Source organism: Littorina saxatilis, linkage group LG8 (assembly GCF_037325665.1).
Source record: "Littorina saxatilis isolate snail1 linkage group LG8, US_GU_Lsax_2.0, whole genome shotgun sequence".
Classification (NCBI taxonomy): domain Eukaryota; kingdom Metazoa; phylum Mollusca; class Gastropoda; order Littorinimorpha; family Littorinidae; genus Littorina; species Littorina saxatilis.
The window spans coordinates 71,026,903-71,043,247 of NC_090252.1; the positions used below are offsets into that span (position 1 = coordinate 71,026,903).

Consider the following 16,345-nt stretch of genomic DNA (forward strand, 5'->3'; position numbering starts at 1 on the left):
TCAATTGAAAGCTAAGGAGTGTTTCTTCATGTGCCAGTTAAGGCTGTTCTTCTGGGCAAAGGCAGCAAAGCACTGATCACACTTGTATGGTTTCTCTCCGGTGTGTATTCTCTCATGAATGCGCAGGTTGTAGTTGCCCATCAAGGCCTTGCCACAGTGCTGACACTTGTGGAGACTGTGGCCCGTGTGTCTCCGGGTGTGGTACACCCACGTGTGCTTGCGAGCGAAGGTCTTGGGGCAGTGCTCGCACTGGTACTTCCCCAGCCTGTGCTGCCTCTTGTGATCCGTGAAACTCAGCTGGTTGTCGCACGTTTTCCCACAGACGTCGCACACCAGTGTTTTGGCTTGGTGCACGGCCACCTTGTGGCGCCACAGTTTCAGCGCGGTTTCAAAGAAGCGGTCGCAGGTTGGGCACGGGAACTGGGAGCCCGTCTCCTGCCCGTGGATATGACGCATGTGTTTGTGGTACGGCCGGCTTGACAGGAACTCTGTGTCACACAGCGTGCAGACATATCCCTGGGCCTCAGGGTCCAAGTAAAACCTCATGTGGCTTTTGTTCAGCCTGCGGCCTTGTGGGCAGAGGGTGACGCAGGAAGCTGTGCCCTGAGGGGTGACACACAGGTGTCTGCCAGCCTTGGCCTGCCCGCGACCCAGCTGTGAGCCGCATTCTCTGCACCTGTAAGCTGGGCAGCTGCCCTGAAAGCACCATTGTCGTCTGTAAACATACTATCTCTGATCCCCCATGGCTCTGAAAGCATTCATCCTAGCCTCCTATAAATGATTATGCTATCCTCTCCTGAAAGCATCCTCGTCTACTATAAACAAATCGTAGATCGACTACTTAGAGAGGCCTTAATCTTCTGTCATGCATGTATACTTATCTAATCTGACGCATTGTTCCCACCCCATGATGGTCGAATGATTGTGCTGTTAGTTTTGGCATGTGGGGTGTCTTTTCACACAACTCTATGCAGCCAGGACATTGTGACCAATAAATATTTTAAATCCAGTTTGTCTCTTATATGGTACAAAGGTCTGCCCTTAAAGCATCATCTTCCATGCTCTGTTCTAGCTAGCTCCTATCCTACAGGCATTAATCATTGCCCTTAAAGCATCATCTTCCATACTCTGTTCTAGCTAGCTCCTATCCTACAGGCATTAATCATTGCCCTTAAAGCATCATCTTCCATACTCTGTTCTAGCTAGCTCCTATCCTACAGGCATTAATCATTGCCTCCTATAAATATACTATGTTCTACATTGAAAGCATCATTGCCTCCTATAAACATTGTTGTTCTCTTGTCCTAAATGCATCGATCATTGCCTGACTTGTAGACAATATACTATGTTCAGACTTCTGTTCTGAAAGCATCCTTTTCTACTATCAGCTCGACTCGCTCCAATAAATAACATTACTACATTCTCGTACCCTTAATAAAATCAAAACATTATCCTGCCCTACATACACGAGAGAGCGACTAATTTATCCAACGAACTCAACCAACTCAAGTGAAATCTTTCCAAGGAAAAGCTGGAGCAACCATTATACCTTCATCCCATTCTTACCTCTCATTTTGTGGAAAGCATAATAAACGCAGCCTGTACATAGGACTGGAGTCAGTCTTTGATTTGAGAAGATAGAACACACCCTAACCGGGGATAGAAAGTCTTGATCAACTTCAATCCTTTAGTAATACAGTGTAATGGTTGCTCACCGTTTGATGTTCCTTCAACAATTTGTTTAAACAACAGCAACAACAAAACAGAGTGTCAGTTCATATTTTCAAAATAAAGAACAGAACCAAAGAACCTCTTACACGTTGATACACCTCTTGCAACATGCCTGTCATGGGAATCTTGCAACACTTCTCTGCAAAAAAGGATGTTACAAATTACTGTTAGAAATCTTTGCTTTTCTCTCCGCTCTAAACTCACATGTCAACTAGTTCTAGTGTTGTTCCAAGGTCTTGGTCTTCCAGACATTTACGCATAACTTTTTATCTGACACATTGCTCTCACACCCTGGTCGGTCGTTATACATGTCCGATAGTTTTGACATCGGGATGTCTTTTGACATAACAATTGTTTGTGGCCAGGACACTTTGACTGATGCACATTTTGAATCCAGGACCAACTGACCATATAGCTATTGTATTGTATTATATTGTATTATATTGCATTATATGTATTATACTGTGATGGGGTCCTGATTTGGCCTATATGGTCCGCTGGACCCAAAAAGCAACAACTATCAAATATTGTATTATATTGTATCATATTGTATTATATTGTATTATATTGTATTATATTGTATTATATTGTATTATATTGTATTATATTGTATTATATTGTATTATATTGTATTATATTGTATTGTATCTGGGAACAACACTGTCTTTCCTTTCCTAATTGACACCCTTGACAATTTGGCCACATTAGGGAAACAACAGACAATAAACAAATCACCGAAGTGTAGCTCTAAGAGAGTTCAACGTCCTTAGCATAATGTACTCCCTAATCTCTCTTTTGCATAATATACTCCCTTATCTCTCTTTTGCATAATATACTCCCTTATCTCTCTTTTGCAGCTCAATACTTAATCTATAACTAAGAAACTTGAATCTTTTTTCCCAATCTTCTTCTCATAATAATTTAAACTGCACCAGCACTGTTTCTGGTCAGCATTTTCAGATGAATTAACTTGCCCTTTTCCATGGAATCCTGCTTGAGTGAAAGTTGGCAAGCCCAGTCCCAGGCTATGATATCTAACAATACCAGTAGCTGCCGACTGCACAATGTCAGAGCATAATTTATCTTTAACCTTGCAATAGATGGCTTGCATTTAGAATCCCACCTACTCTGTCTAAGTGTACAGTGCTGACCGCTTGGCTTCAAGTTTACAGGTGATTTATAACTGTGTCCCTCGTTCAGATTCAAATATGCTGCTTGATCAGCACTGCTACAAGATAAACCGAGACGGCACAGGGGAGTGAGTTACCTTTGTGATTGCTATCAAAGTGGTGTTCCACAGGGAAGTGAGTTACCTTTGTGATTGCTATCAAAGTGGTGTTCCACAGGGAAGTGAGTTACCTTTGTGATTGCTATCAAAGTGGTGTTCCACACGGAAGTGAGTTACCTTTGTGATTGCTATCAAAGTGGTGTTCCACAGGGAAGTGAGTTACCTTTGTGATTGCTATCAAAGTGGTGTTCCACAGGGAAGTGAGTTACCTTTGTGATTGCTATCAAAGTGGTGTTCCACAGGGAAGTGAGTTACCTTTGTGATTGCTATCAAAGTGGTGTCCCACAGGGAAGTGAGTTACCTTTGTGATTGATATCAAAGTGGTGTCCCACAGGGAAGTGAGTTACCTTTGTGATTGCTATCAAAGTGGTGTTCCACAGGGAAGTGAGTTACCTTTGTGATTGCTATCAAAGTGGTGTTCCACAGGGAAGTGAGTTACCTTTGTGATTGCTATCAAAGTCGTGTCCCACAGGGAAGTGAGTTACCTTTGTGATTGCTATCAAAGTGGTGTTCCACAGGGAAGTGAGTTACCTTTGTGATTGCTATCAAAGTGGTGTCCCACAGGGAAGTGAGTTACCTTTGTGATTGCTATCAAAGTGGTGTCCCACAGGGAAGTGAGTTACCTTTGTGATTGCTATCAAAGTGGTGTCCCACAGGGAAGTGAGTTACCTTTGTGATTGCTATCAAAGTGGTGTTCCACAGGGAAGTGAGTTACCTTTGTGATTGCTATCAAAGTGGTGTTCCACAGGGAAGTGAGTTACCTTTGTGATTGCTATCAAAGTCGTGTCCCACAGGGAAGTGAGTTACCTTTGTGATTGCTATCAAAGTGGTGTTCCACAGGGAAGTGTTACCTTTGTGATTGATATCAAAGTGGTGTCCCACAGGGAAGTGAGTTACCTTTGTGATTGCTATCAAAGTGGTGTCCCACAGGGAAGTGAGTTACCTTTGTGATTGCTATCAAAGTGGTGTCCCACAGGGAAGTGAGTTACCTTTGTGATTGCTATCAAAGTGGTGTTCCACAGGGAAGTGAGTTACCTTTGTGATTGCTATCAAAGTGGTGTTACACAGGGAAGTGAGTTACTTTTGTGATTGCTATCAAAGTGGTGTCCCACAGGGAAGTGAGTTACCTTTGTGATTGCTATCAAAGTGGTGTCCCACAGGGAAGTGAGTTACCTTTGTGATTGCTATCAAAGTGGTGTTCCACAGGGAAGTGAGTTACCTTTGTGATTGCTATCAAAGTCGTGTCCCACAGGGAAGTGAGTTACCTTTGTGATTGATATCAAAGTGGTGTCCCACAGGGAAGTGAGTTACCTTTGTGATTGCTATCAAAGTGGTGTCCCACAGGGAAGTGAGTTACCTTTGTGATTGCTATCAAAGTGGTGTCCCACAGGGAAGTGAGTTACCTTTGTGATTGATATCAAAGTGGTGTCCCACAGGGAAGTGAGTTACCTTTGTGATTGCTATCAAAGTGGTGTCCCACAGGGAAGTGAGTTACCTTTGTGATTGCTATCAAAGTGGTGTTCCACAGGGAAGTGAGTTACCTTTGTGATTGCTATCAAAGTCGTGTCCCACAGGGAAGTGAGTTACCTTTGTGATTGCTATCAAAGTGGTGTCCCACAGGGAAGTGAGTTACCTTTGTGACTGCTATCAAAGTGGTGTTCCACAGGGAAGTGAGTTACCTTTGTGATTGCTATCAAAGTGGTGTTCCACAGGGAAGTGAGTTACCTTTGTGATTGCTATCAAAGTGGTGTCCCACAGGGAAGTGAGTTACCTTTGTGACTGCTATCAAAGTGGTGTTCCACAGGGAAGTGAGTTACCTTTGTGATTGCTATCAAAGTGGTGTTCCACAGGGAAGTGAGTTACCTTTGTGATTGATATCAAAGTCGTGTTCGTGCTCCCAGTGCATCCCCCTAAAGTGAGGAGAGAGACAGTGTCGTCGTGGGAACGGTCGCTGGCACATGCAGCATGCATACACCACCAGCTCCTCTTCGTCTGAAATCAGCAGTCACCCACACACACCATCACGTTGGGTTGACACTAAACTCTGGTTGTGAAATCATCAGTCACCCACACACACCATCACGTTGGGTAGACACTAAACTCTGGTTGTGAAATCATCAGTCATCCACACACACCATCACGTTGGGTTGACACTAAACTCTGGTTGTGAAATCATCAGTCACCCACACACACCATCACGTTGGGTTGACACTAAACTCTGGTTGTGAAATCATCAGTCACCCACACACACCATCACGTTGGGTAGACACTAAACTCTGGTTGTGAAATCATCAGTCATCCACACACACCATCACGTTGGGTAGACACTAAACTCTGGTTGTGAAATCTTTAGTGACCCGCACACACACCATCGCATTGGGAAGACACTAAAGTGTTGTTGTGAAATCATCAGTCATCCACACATACCATTACGTTGGGTAGACACTAAACTCTGGTTGTGAAATTTTTAGTGACCCGCACACACACCATCGCATTGGGAAGACACTAAAGTGTTGTTGTGAAATCATCAGTCATCCACACATACCATTACGTTGGGTAGACACTAAACTCTGCGTGTGAAATCATCAGTCACCCACACACACTAAAATGGATAATTGATTAAAATTAAAACTACTTTCACTTCTGCATTGGCAATTGCTTTATTTTTTTTTTTTAACAATTTCACTTGTGTATGCGCCAAATATTATTATTAGGAACCACTTTCACTTCAGCAGGATCCAAATGTTGAGAACCATTTTCACTAATACGTGTACAGGACATATTAAAAACAAGACTACAAGTACAAGTGCCGATAACACTCGCAGAATGGCACTGTATATATAAACCACAAGTTTTGCAACAGTGTCCTTTGTCAGACACAATGACACTGACAGACATATAATACACAGATTGAAGACATCTGTTGTGAGACTGAAGTTGGTGTTTTGAGATTCTCTGATTTGACAATGTGTCTCAACATGTAGTGAGGGTAGTGAACCATGACCAGAGAAAACCATTCATAGAATCATACCAGACACACAACTCATTCCAAAACTAAAAACATTCAGAAAATATATAGTTGTTTCTGATCCTTCTTTATTTGTTTGCATCTGGATGACATTTTTACATCCAACATCATTCTCTGGTTATGGTCTCACATCACATGACTTCAAGTAAAATGTACAACACACACAAACTAAACAGTAACGAGATGAGTAAAAATCGGTACAATCAAGAAATCACAAGCCTTGTGCGCATCAGAAAAGAAGAAAAACTTGCAGATAAAAGTCAAGTATATTTAAAAAGACAGCAATCAAAATCTGCCTGAAGTACATAAGTACCCGGTACCCTTGTTATATATCCCATAAGCTGCTCCTTTGTCTGTGTAACCCTTCTGTGCAAATACTTGTTTGATTTTTGGAAAATACATGCCAATACTTGTCTGGATTAGTGTACACTTGTTCATGAAATAATCCATGCATACATCTTGATAGAAAAAAAGAAGAAGTCTGTAACCCTACTTTCACTTGTTAAAGTTATAAGCAGGTTAGTTGGTTATTGTTTTTTATCCTCTCTTCAGCAGGTAATGCTATCCGAGATCGATGCTAGTTTGTTTTCTTTCTCAGTTCACATGGCAAGCTCCATGCTTAAAACAGGCATGGGAATTAAAAATTGTAAAAAAGGCGGAAAATTTATAACTGAAGACGCGAAGCGTCAAGTCGACGGCGCGAAGCGCCTAGCCTTACTAGGGGGGTCCGGGGGCATGCCCCCCCGGAAATTTTTTTTATCCAAAGAACCCAGATGGTGCAATCTGGTGTCATCTGAGCTCCAAGTTTGCCATTAAATTCTGTTTTTAGAATCAGAGTTTTTAGTACAAAAATGTACCAATTTTTGCTTTTTTGAAGAAAAAAAAAATATACATGTATTATTATATGGTTTAAATTTGTAAAAAAATTGATCTGTTGAGACAAACAGGAAAATGTAACTTGTAACACAATCTGTGCAATCTGGTTTACTTTCAAACATAAAAGTTCAATAACTGAGGCGGGCGGTAGCAGTGCGTGAACAAAGTACGGAAAGTTTTCGCGGACTTTTGCGCAAAGGCCAAAGTAACCGGTGCTTTTTTTGTGTGCCTCCCCCCTTTATTTTTTCGGCGGACACTTTTGCATTTTCGGCGGAACAAAAAAAAAAATTCGGCGGAAATCCGCCATTCGGCGGACAATTCCCATGCCTGGTAAAACCATTTAGTTCACATGGCAAGCTCCATGCTTAAAACCATTCAGTTCACATGGCAAGCTCCATGCTTAAAACCATTTAGTTCACATGGCAAGCTCCATGCTTAAAACCATTCAGTTCACATGGCAAGCTCCATGCTTAAAACCATTCAGTTCACATGGCAAGCTCCATGCTTAAAACCATTTAGTTCACATGGCAAGCTCCATGCTTAAAACCATTTAGTTCACATGGCAAGCTCCATGCTTAAAACCATTCAGTTCACATGGCAAGCTCCATGCTTAAAACCATTCAGTTCACATGGCAAGCTCCATGCTTAAAACCATTTAGTTCACATGGCAAGCTCCATGCTTAAAACCATTTAGTTCACATGGCAAGCTCCATGCTTAAAACCATTCAGTTCACATGGCAAGCTCCATGCTTAAAACCATTCAGTTCACATGGCAAGCTCCATGCTTAAAACCATTTAGTTCACATGGCAAGCTCCATGCTTAAAACCATTTAGTTCACATGGCAAGCTCCATGCTTAAAACCATTCAGTTCACATGGCAAGCTCCATGCTTAAAACCATTCAGTTCACATGGCAAGCTCCATGCTTAAAACCATTTAGTTCGCTGCAGAAAACGGCGTTTGGCTCATGGAGTATGAAACACCGAAAATATAAGAGTTTAAAATTCAAATACCTTATCCAAAATTACTCTCCAATTACACATACACTTTTTAAATCTCATTAAAAACGAGGTTGTAAATAACCTAACAATTTTTAAAAGCAAATCTGCAGAGATCATATATCCCCTCAACCTAAAATGTATCAAATACTAAAATCCTTTTCTCTGTGCAACATTATTAGAAATCTCTCAGGGATTGGCTTGGGTTTTGTCCACTAGAGGTCCATTGATGGACTCAGCCATGAATCAATCAGTCATTTTGCAAACCAATCTGTCAAGAAAAAAACTTTCCTTCCACCACGGCACTGCCACAATTGTGCATTACGGCAGTGAAGAGAAACTTCTGAAAGTAACTTGTTTACATTGTACAAATGAGAGGAAAATTCAATTACTTTCTTTATTTTTTTGTTTATTTTCCAATGGTCTTACATGAAGAGGAACACAAGGTCTGAGGACACAATTGTTTGTTTGTTTGTTTATTTGTTGCTTAACGTCCAGCCGACTACGCAGAGCCATATCAGGACGAGGAAGGGGGGGATGAAGGGGGCCACTTGTCAAGCGATTCCTGTTTACAAATGCACTAACCCATTACTTGTGTCCCAGCAGGCTTTAGTAAAACTAAATTAATACCTACTGGAAGATTACCAGTTTCCAGTATGTTAAAATAGGCTTAACCTATCTACTGCTGGACTTACATCAGAACACTAACAGATTAAACTATACATGAATCGCGAGACAAGCGGCAAGAGAAGAGTTTTTTGGAAAAAATACAGGTGAATGAGCAAGAAGGCAGAAAAAAGAAAAGAATTCATGAAGAAAAAGAGAGCATGACAGGAAAGAGGAACCAAAAATCTACCTAACAGCAAACTAGAAAGCTCCTGCGGTTCCAAAAACAGGAGGGGCCTTTAATTTCATAACCGCAGTGCCCCACTGCGGGAGAGGACACAATAACCATATTTATTTCAATTAAGGGGAAGGAAGAAAAAAAAAAGGAAAGAACAAGACAGCAGACAAAAATAAGACGAGCTGACCGACTCTTGCTGCATGTCTATCGGTCAGTTGACGGATTGAGACCCATGAGTGTCGGTTTTTTTTCCGAATTTAACATGGCAAAAGACCGATGACCGACGCCCAAGCCAATCCCTGATCTCTTACTAGCTAAGCAATCAAACTGTTCTTGAAGGAAAGCACTTAAGTATGCAGTCTCTCATTTCTAGTCTCTCATTTCTGTCACTGACCAAACATTACCAACCAACTAACACTTTCACTTTCTTTTCATCACAATCACATTTGTTCTCTCATTCTTGCTAGAATGTTTTTATCTTCAAAATGACATAAGTGCTTTACCATACTTTCTTGTAGTCTTACTTTGCAAAATATGAATTAACTTTTTTGTAGTCTTCCTTTGCCAAATATGAATGAAAGACATATTGTGTGATTTTGACTGAAGTGCCGCACATTGCCTTAGTTAATGTCTGCAAAGTCAGTTCCCCTGTAGGCAGACTCCTGCTTTAATGAAGGAACACAAGGTCATGCTCATAAGATAACTGCCTATGTCATTTTTCAAAGTTTTGAGAAAAACGCAAAAAACGTTTTTGGTTTCTGAACAATCTGCCCATCTAATTTTAGTTATAGGTTTCAAATTGCCTATCTCGATCGGCTGACACCGGTATACGCGCAAGATAAAGAGCTGACAGCAACATTTTCTATCACCACAACTGCATAACAACCCAGAAAAGGCGTTTGAATACCTTAACATTCTCCAAACAAGTCTTTATGTGTCAAAACGGAAAAGTGCCTAACTCAGAAATGAGAACGGCAGTGTTGCTCACGTAACCGTGGCAATGGTTTTCGTTGGTCTGAGAGTTTATACTCTCTAACACATGACAGATACCCTTCCAGTAGCTTCCCCTGTAGTCTCACTGCAGAAATGCCTAAAACTGAGTTAGGTATTGTTCTTATGAGCGTGACAACAAGCAGTTTTGCAGGTGACATATTCTGACCATGTACTAGCATGTTACAGCCAGGTCAGGTTCTCTGAAGGATTCAATTCATTCTCACCTCCAGACACGTTGCTGCTTGGTCTTCCTTCATGGGCTCAAACTCCCACGTTCACTCATGTTTTTGCACCAGTGGGTTTTTAAGTGTATGACCGTTTTTACCCCGCCATTTAGACAGCCATACCCCGCTTGCTGCTGATTTTGTTTGTTTTTCTTGGTCTTGTTTAGGACTTGCCACATCCCCATGGCATTTCTAGGACTTGCCACATCCCCATGGCATTTTTAGCAAACAAAATGTATCAAGTCAGCACCTGGTGTTTCTTCATGTGAACATCCAGGCTAGTTTTCTGAGCAAAGGCGGCTTCACAGAGCTTACACTGATAGGGTCTTTCCCCCGAGTGTATCCTCTCGTGCGTCTTGAGGTTGTACTTGCAGGAGAAGTCCTTGCCACACACCTGGCACTGGTGGGGAGCCTCCCCCAGGTGTCGCTTGGTGTGGATGATCCACAGGTGTCGCTTGAAGAACTTCTTGGGGCAGTACTCGCACTGGAAGCGCTCCCCGCTGATGTGCTTGAACTGGCGGTGCCGGAACATGGTGCTCTTGGACGGGTAGGCCTTGCCGCAGAAGTCGCACATGTACGTCTTGGCGTCGGGCCCGTCGCGGTGCTTGGCGTTGGCGTGGCGATTGAGGCGTGAGCGCGTGGGGAAGAGGGCGCCGCACGTTTCACACTTGTGTTCCTCCAGCCGCTCGGTGACGATGCTGTGGACGTTGTGGAGGTGGCTCTCCAGGCCGATGACCTCGGAGAACTGGGCGCCACAGTGGTCGCACAGCGAGCACTTCTCGTTGACGTGGAACAAGTTGCTGACGTCCTGCTTGGTCAGCTTCCTGCCCTCGGGGCTCTCTGTCACGCATGACGCAAAGCCGTCCACGTTGATGCAGATGTGATCCCCCGTCTTCTGCCGGCTCATGTCTGTCGTGTCGCAGTGCAGGCAGGAGTACTTTCCTACCTGAAAGACACAGCAACAGTCATTTCTCAATAACAGTGATGTCAGACTCATAGTATTAATGTCACAATTACAGCGATGTCATAGTAACAGTGATGTCACAATTAGTGATGATACAATTACAGTTATGTCACAATAACAGTGGTGTCACAGTAATAGTGATTTCACAATAATAGTGATGTCATAACAGAGATGTTACAATAACAGTTATGTCATAAAAACAGTCTATCTGTTTCAGATTTTGTTCTGAATGAAAATAGAATAATATTTGATGCAAAACATGATGATGAATTTAACCCTGAAAAAGGGGTTAAGTTTCTTTCCATAAGAAGAAAACAAATCTCTAATTCAATATAATTATTTCATATGGCTGCATGTAAACATGAAGTACTTTTGACTCTGCATGTTTATACTCAAAATGTTCTTTCATCAGACTTGTACACGTACTTATGTGCCCACCTTTGAGGATATATATCTAATGACTATTTACCTCACTTTGTCCACTACTTCACTCAGAGAATGTGTCTATGAACAAAAAATAAGATGTTGCCACACTCACATCACTTCCACACTTGATGAAGTTAGTCAGCAGTATCTTGTAGTACATCTCTGAAACACAGGTATTACAGGAATTTTACATGCATAATACAGAAATATTACACTTACATGCATAATACAGAAATATTACACTTACAGGCATAATACAGAAATATTACAGAAACATTACAAAAATAAAACAGGAATAATAGTTAATACAGAAATAATCGTGTGACTATCATCCGTGCGATTTAAAAAAAAAGAAGAAAGAAAAGTGTGACAAAAATAATAGCAGAATAATTCTGTCAACGGTATACAACTGACACAAAACTACCTCTAAATCCACAGAATTTTATGTTCGAAACGAAACTGAAACTGTGCTATTTGCACTTTTGTTGAATTAGCTGATTTTGTCAAAGGAAAGGAAGAAAATACAACAAAACGTTTACCATTGCTTTCAACCAGATTTTCTTCTGGTCAAGGCAATCATGATACAGTCATAATAAAACGAGTAAGGCACAAACTCCAACAAGAAAAAAAAATCAAATGGCTTCAACACATACAAAACTGCTATTGCTAATCGGGTGAGGTTGATAGTGTGTGGGGCCTCATGTGGCTTTAACATTAGACACGAAATGACACGAATAATAACAATGGTGGACATGCTATATTTACCGCAAGTCTTTTCGGTGGGACTCCAGTGCTTCATTGTGAGGTGGCTGACTACCCGGTGTTCCCGGGCATACGGAAGGTGACACAGGCCGCACACGAACACGAGCAAATTGTCCAGCTCAACCAGTTCTGAAATCGACCAAAATCAAGATGGACTAGACTGTGGGGGATTGGAGGCGTGACGCACCACTCAACAAAAAGCCAAAAAGCCACAAGAAAGCTGGAAAGAGAGGGAAAGTAAAAAAGAACTTTGCAATGATCTTTGAAGCTTCGAAAAGGCGTTGTAAGACAGAAAAAAGAAACATGCAAATAGACGTAAAGGAACAAGAAAGAGTAAAATCAGCCTAAAAAGATCTGTATGTATACTTGTTTAAAACTATAAAGCAGAATTAGTCACTAGGAGTGATTGTGTGCGTCACAAGTGTCTGCAAGTAACATTCCATTTGCCGTCACTGCTAATTGCTATAATACACATTCCTGACAATGCACGGATATCTGCTAATTAATTCAAGAATCTCAGCCCACCAGTTGACATCCTCAATAGGTACAGAAGCCTGAGGATGTGGGGAAACCTGTTTGATTCAGGTATCAGCATATTGTGAGACAATGGCTCTTAACTCTTGCAAACTGTGAACAAACCTGCATGCACATACTTCTGAAAACTGTGCATGACCATGCATGATCAATTTGATGAGTTGTGTTGTGCATGACCATGCATGATCAATTTGATGAGTTGTGTTGTGCATGACCATGCATGATCAATTTGATGAGTTGTGTTGTCGGGATCTGTGAACGGTTAGGTTTATAGTTGAGTTCTCTATCACTAGCTGCTGCTTGTCATTGTTAAAGCTCTAAAGACCTTTATAAGTCAGAGAAATCTCTTTTTTTATAATCTAAATTAAGTATAGTCCTTATATTAACACAAGGAGGATTGATTGTAGAAATTAGCATAACTTGTTGTACAATCAGTCTATGTTCTAGGGATCCAAAGATGCCACTTTCAAATTATACTTCTTCTCAAAGTAGGTTTCATATCAGAAGCTGTGATATTTCTAGCTCTTTAAGAGCTGTGTACTAGAATATAGTCAATGTTTGTAAAGATTTTAGTCAAGCAGTGTGTAAGAAATGTTAAGTCCTTTGGCTTTGTACTGGAAACTTGCATTCTCCCAGTAAGGTCATATATTGTACTACGTTGCAAGCCCCTGGAGCAATTTTTTGATTAGTGCTTTTGTGAACAAGAAACAATTAACAAGTGGCTCTATCCCATCTCCCCCCTTTCCCCGTCGCGATATAACCTTCGTGGTTGAAAACGACGTCAAACACCAAATAAAGAAAGAAAGAAAGAAAGAATGAGCTGTGTACAATACCACACATCGTGACATTATGCACAGGCGATGTTAGAAAATCCAATTGAATGCACACTGGGTTGGTGGCTTGTTTTTTGCATTGATTATGTAATGTGGTGATTTTTGTCCGTATGATTGTTTTATGTACATTGTACATTTAATTGTTCTATTTTGTATATGTTCTTTTGTAAAGGGCCTAGAGCCATAGGTTAGGCATATTATTAAAATGTCCAGTTATTATTATTATGAGTTTGTGTGTCTCTCTTTCTGTCAAATACACTGATACAGCTTGAGTGGGGTTTGAATGTACACACATTTGACAACCGAGTATTCTGGTACAATTTTTACTGGTATGCATTCTCTCTCTGGCTCACTCTCCGATACATTTGTGTTGAAAGCAGGACTTCAGGATGTAGCTCAGATTTATTCAGTGTCAGGTATGTCATGTCTAAAAACAGCTGCATTCATCATCTGTCATTACAGCCAAATGTTAACTTAATGAGCTGATAAAGGTCTCTCCTTCAAAAGCATGTGCACGCACACACGCTTGCATGAACACACACACACACTATTCCAACAGGTCAAAGCATGGAATAAAAAAATTGTCATTAACATATATAGTTTGGAAGACATCGAGAGTTCATAAATGTACAAACAACTTTCTTTGGCATAGAATCAGCAAAGCTTAAATAGTGTCCTCGTCATGGGTTGGATGATCTGTAAGTTGTAACACACACACACACACACACACACCTGCCATTTATCACTGGGACTGTTATTTAAACAGTGGTCACTCAGTTTTGTGAAACTTTCCCTGAAAGTCAAACACTGATAGTGCAACAAGATAAGTTTCCATAAAACGCTTATCAACACTGATGAGATAACAGAACAAACTCTCACACACACAAACGCAAGCAGGGACAGAAGTATTCATCAGTTCTTACAGATGTAGTGTTAAGTTTACGCTCATATTTCATTCAGATTCTCCAAATAAGCCAGCACACTGCGCTCTCTCTGACAGTTGTCAGGAGTTGGGACCACAGTTCTTCCTGAGTCACTTGACCTGCAAATCCTCTGTCACAACACAGGCTAACCATGGTACACAAGTCACTTGACCTGCAAATCCTCTGTCACAACACAGGCTAACCATGGTACACAAGTCAGCGGTGTTATACCTAATACAATTTGACATTTGTCACTCTCATATCTTTTAATTGTTACACTTTAAACTTTGTACAGTTTGAATTGTATTATACACAGTACAGTTTAAAGTGTGTTATAATTTATACATGGTAGAGTTTGACATCTGTTATGGTACATTTCATACATGATACACTTTGAATTGTGACATACACCGTACAGCCTGACATCTGTAAAATATGGTACAGTCTGACATCTATCATACATGGTCGTTTATACATGTTACATTGTGAATTGTGTTATACATAGTAGTCTGACATCCGTTATAAATGGTACATTTTGAAGTCTGATGCTGCGTCCAGCACTGACTGAGAAACAGGCGTGTCAGAGGAGTGGGGCACCACGCCATACTCCCCCACAGAGGAGTGGGGCACCACGCCATACTGACTGTGCACATGATGCACGGAGCTGTCAGATACAGACGTCTGCTGCATGCCACCCTTCTCTGACCCTGTCGGTTCCACCCCCCTGTCCGTGACCTTGGCATCAGCAGTGCCCCCTGGGGGGTGTTTCCTGGTCGTGTGCACCACCAGGCTGCTGCGCTGAATGAAGTCGGCCTCACAGCTCCCACACTTGTACGGTCTTTCACCCGTGTGGATTCGCATGTGAGTCATCAGGTTGGAGTTGCAAGTGAAGTCCTTCTTGCAGATTTTGCACATGTAGGGCTTCTCGCCCAAGTGTCGCTTGGTGTGCGTGATCCACAGGTGTCTCTTGAAGAAGTTCTTTGGGCAGTACTGACACTGGTAGCTTCTCCCCGCCACGTGCGTGTACTTCCTGTGGCAGTAGAGCGAGTTCATGGAGGAGAACTTCTCCCCGCAGAAGTCACAGATAAAGGCACTGGCTTTGTCCCCCTGGGTGTGAACCCTGGCGTTGTGGATGTCCAGGCCGCTCTTGCGGGCAAACATCTTGTTGCAGCGCGCGCAGTGGTGCTTCTTGTGCCTCTCCGTCACCTGCCCGTGCTCCTTCATCAGGTGCGAGTCCAGGCTGAGGCGCTCAGAAAACATCGCCCCGCACGTGGGGCACAGGAGGCAGCGTCTGTCCGTGTTAAAGAGGAGTCGCCGGTCGTTCTTGATGAGCGTTTTGCCCTTGGGACAGCGACGCAGACACGTGACCTTGCCTTCTGCGTCCACGCATATATGGCCTGTGATGTCCGGTCGAGACATGCTGTGGCCGCCGCAGCACAGGCACCCAAACCTCTTCTTCCTTTCTCCTCTCTGTCACAAGACAACAAAAGAGTCATTAGAAAAATAGTCTTTTGCACAGTCAAGTCATTACCCATCTACAGTCTCTTGTTTTGTAGTTTAAATTCTAGTTCTTGTAAAACACTGTATTGGGAAATTCCTGACGTTTAATTTATTCAATAATTCCTGCTCTATAATTGAAGTCACTGATTCCTGCTGTGCAATTGCACTGTTGTTCTCAGGCCTACTTTCTTGATCGGACGCATTGTTGTGACCCCTGACTGGTTGACCATCCGATAGTTTTGACAACAGGGGCTCTTCTGAACTATTCGTTTCGTAGCCAGGACATTTGGACCTGTACATATTTGTAATCTAGGTCAAACTCACCGATTGTCCTCTTAACCCTTAGGCTGGTTGTCGCGACATATGTCGCGCTACTTTATGTATACTGTCACCTGGTTGTCACGACATATGTCGCGCTACTT

At 42.0% G+C, this 16,345-nt stretch overlaps 2 protein-coding genes and 1 long non-coding RNA gene across 3 annotated transcripts in view; all 3 read right to left on the reverse strand.

The window, feature by feature from the left end:
• On the reverse strand, window positions 1-4,925 carry LOC138974850 (gastrula zinc finger protein XlCGF52.1-like). Its single transcript, XM_070347575.1, has 3 exons — window positions 4,883-4,925; window positions 1,818-1,870; window positions 1-696 (listed from the first exon to the last, which is right to left on the reverse strand). The coding sequence occupies exons 1-3, from the start codon at window positions 4,923-4,925 to the stop codon at window positions 1-3; spliced, it is 792 nt and encodes a 263-aa protein (XP_070203676.1).
• A 1,168-nt stretch (window positions 4,926-6,093) lies between these two features.
• The window catches only part of LOC138974851 (zinc finger protein 26-like), an 85,493-nt gene continuing 75,241 nt past the window's right edge, over window positions 6,094-16,345 (reverse strand). Inside the window, exons 5-8 of the mRNA XM_070347576.1 lie at window positions 15,005-15,893; window positions 12,137-12,262; window positions 11,484-11,533; window positions 6,094-10,927 (exon numbers count right to left, since the gene is read on the reverse strand). Of these exons, the coding sequence (XP_070203677.1) occupies window positions 10,220-10,927; window positions 11,484-11,533; window positions 12,137-12,262; window positions 15,005-15,893 (1,773 nt within the window). The 3' untranslated portion in view covers window positions 6,094-10,219. The remainder of the gene's footprint in view (window positions 10,928-11,483; window positions 11,534-12,136; window positions 12,263-15,004; window positions 15,894-16,345) is intronic.
• LOC138974915 (uncharacterized) lies at window positions 13,884-15,003 on the reverse strand. The gene is made up of 2 exons (XR_011458444.1): window positions 14,584-15,003; window positions 13,884-14,553 (listed from the first exon to the last, which is right to left on the reverse strand). It is a non-coding gene; the product is annotated as an uncharacterized lncRNA (long non-coding RNA).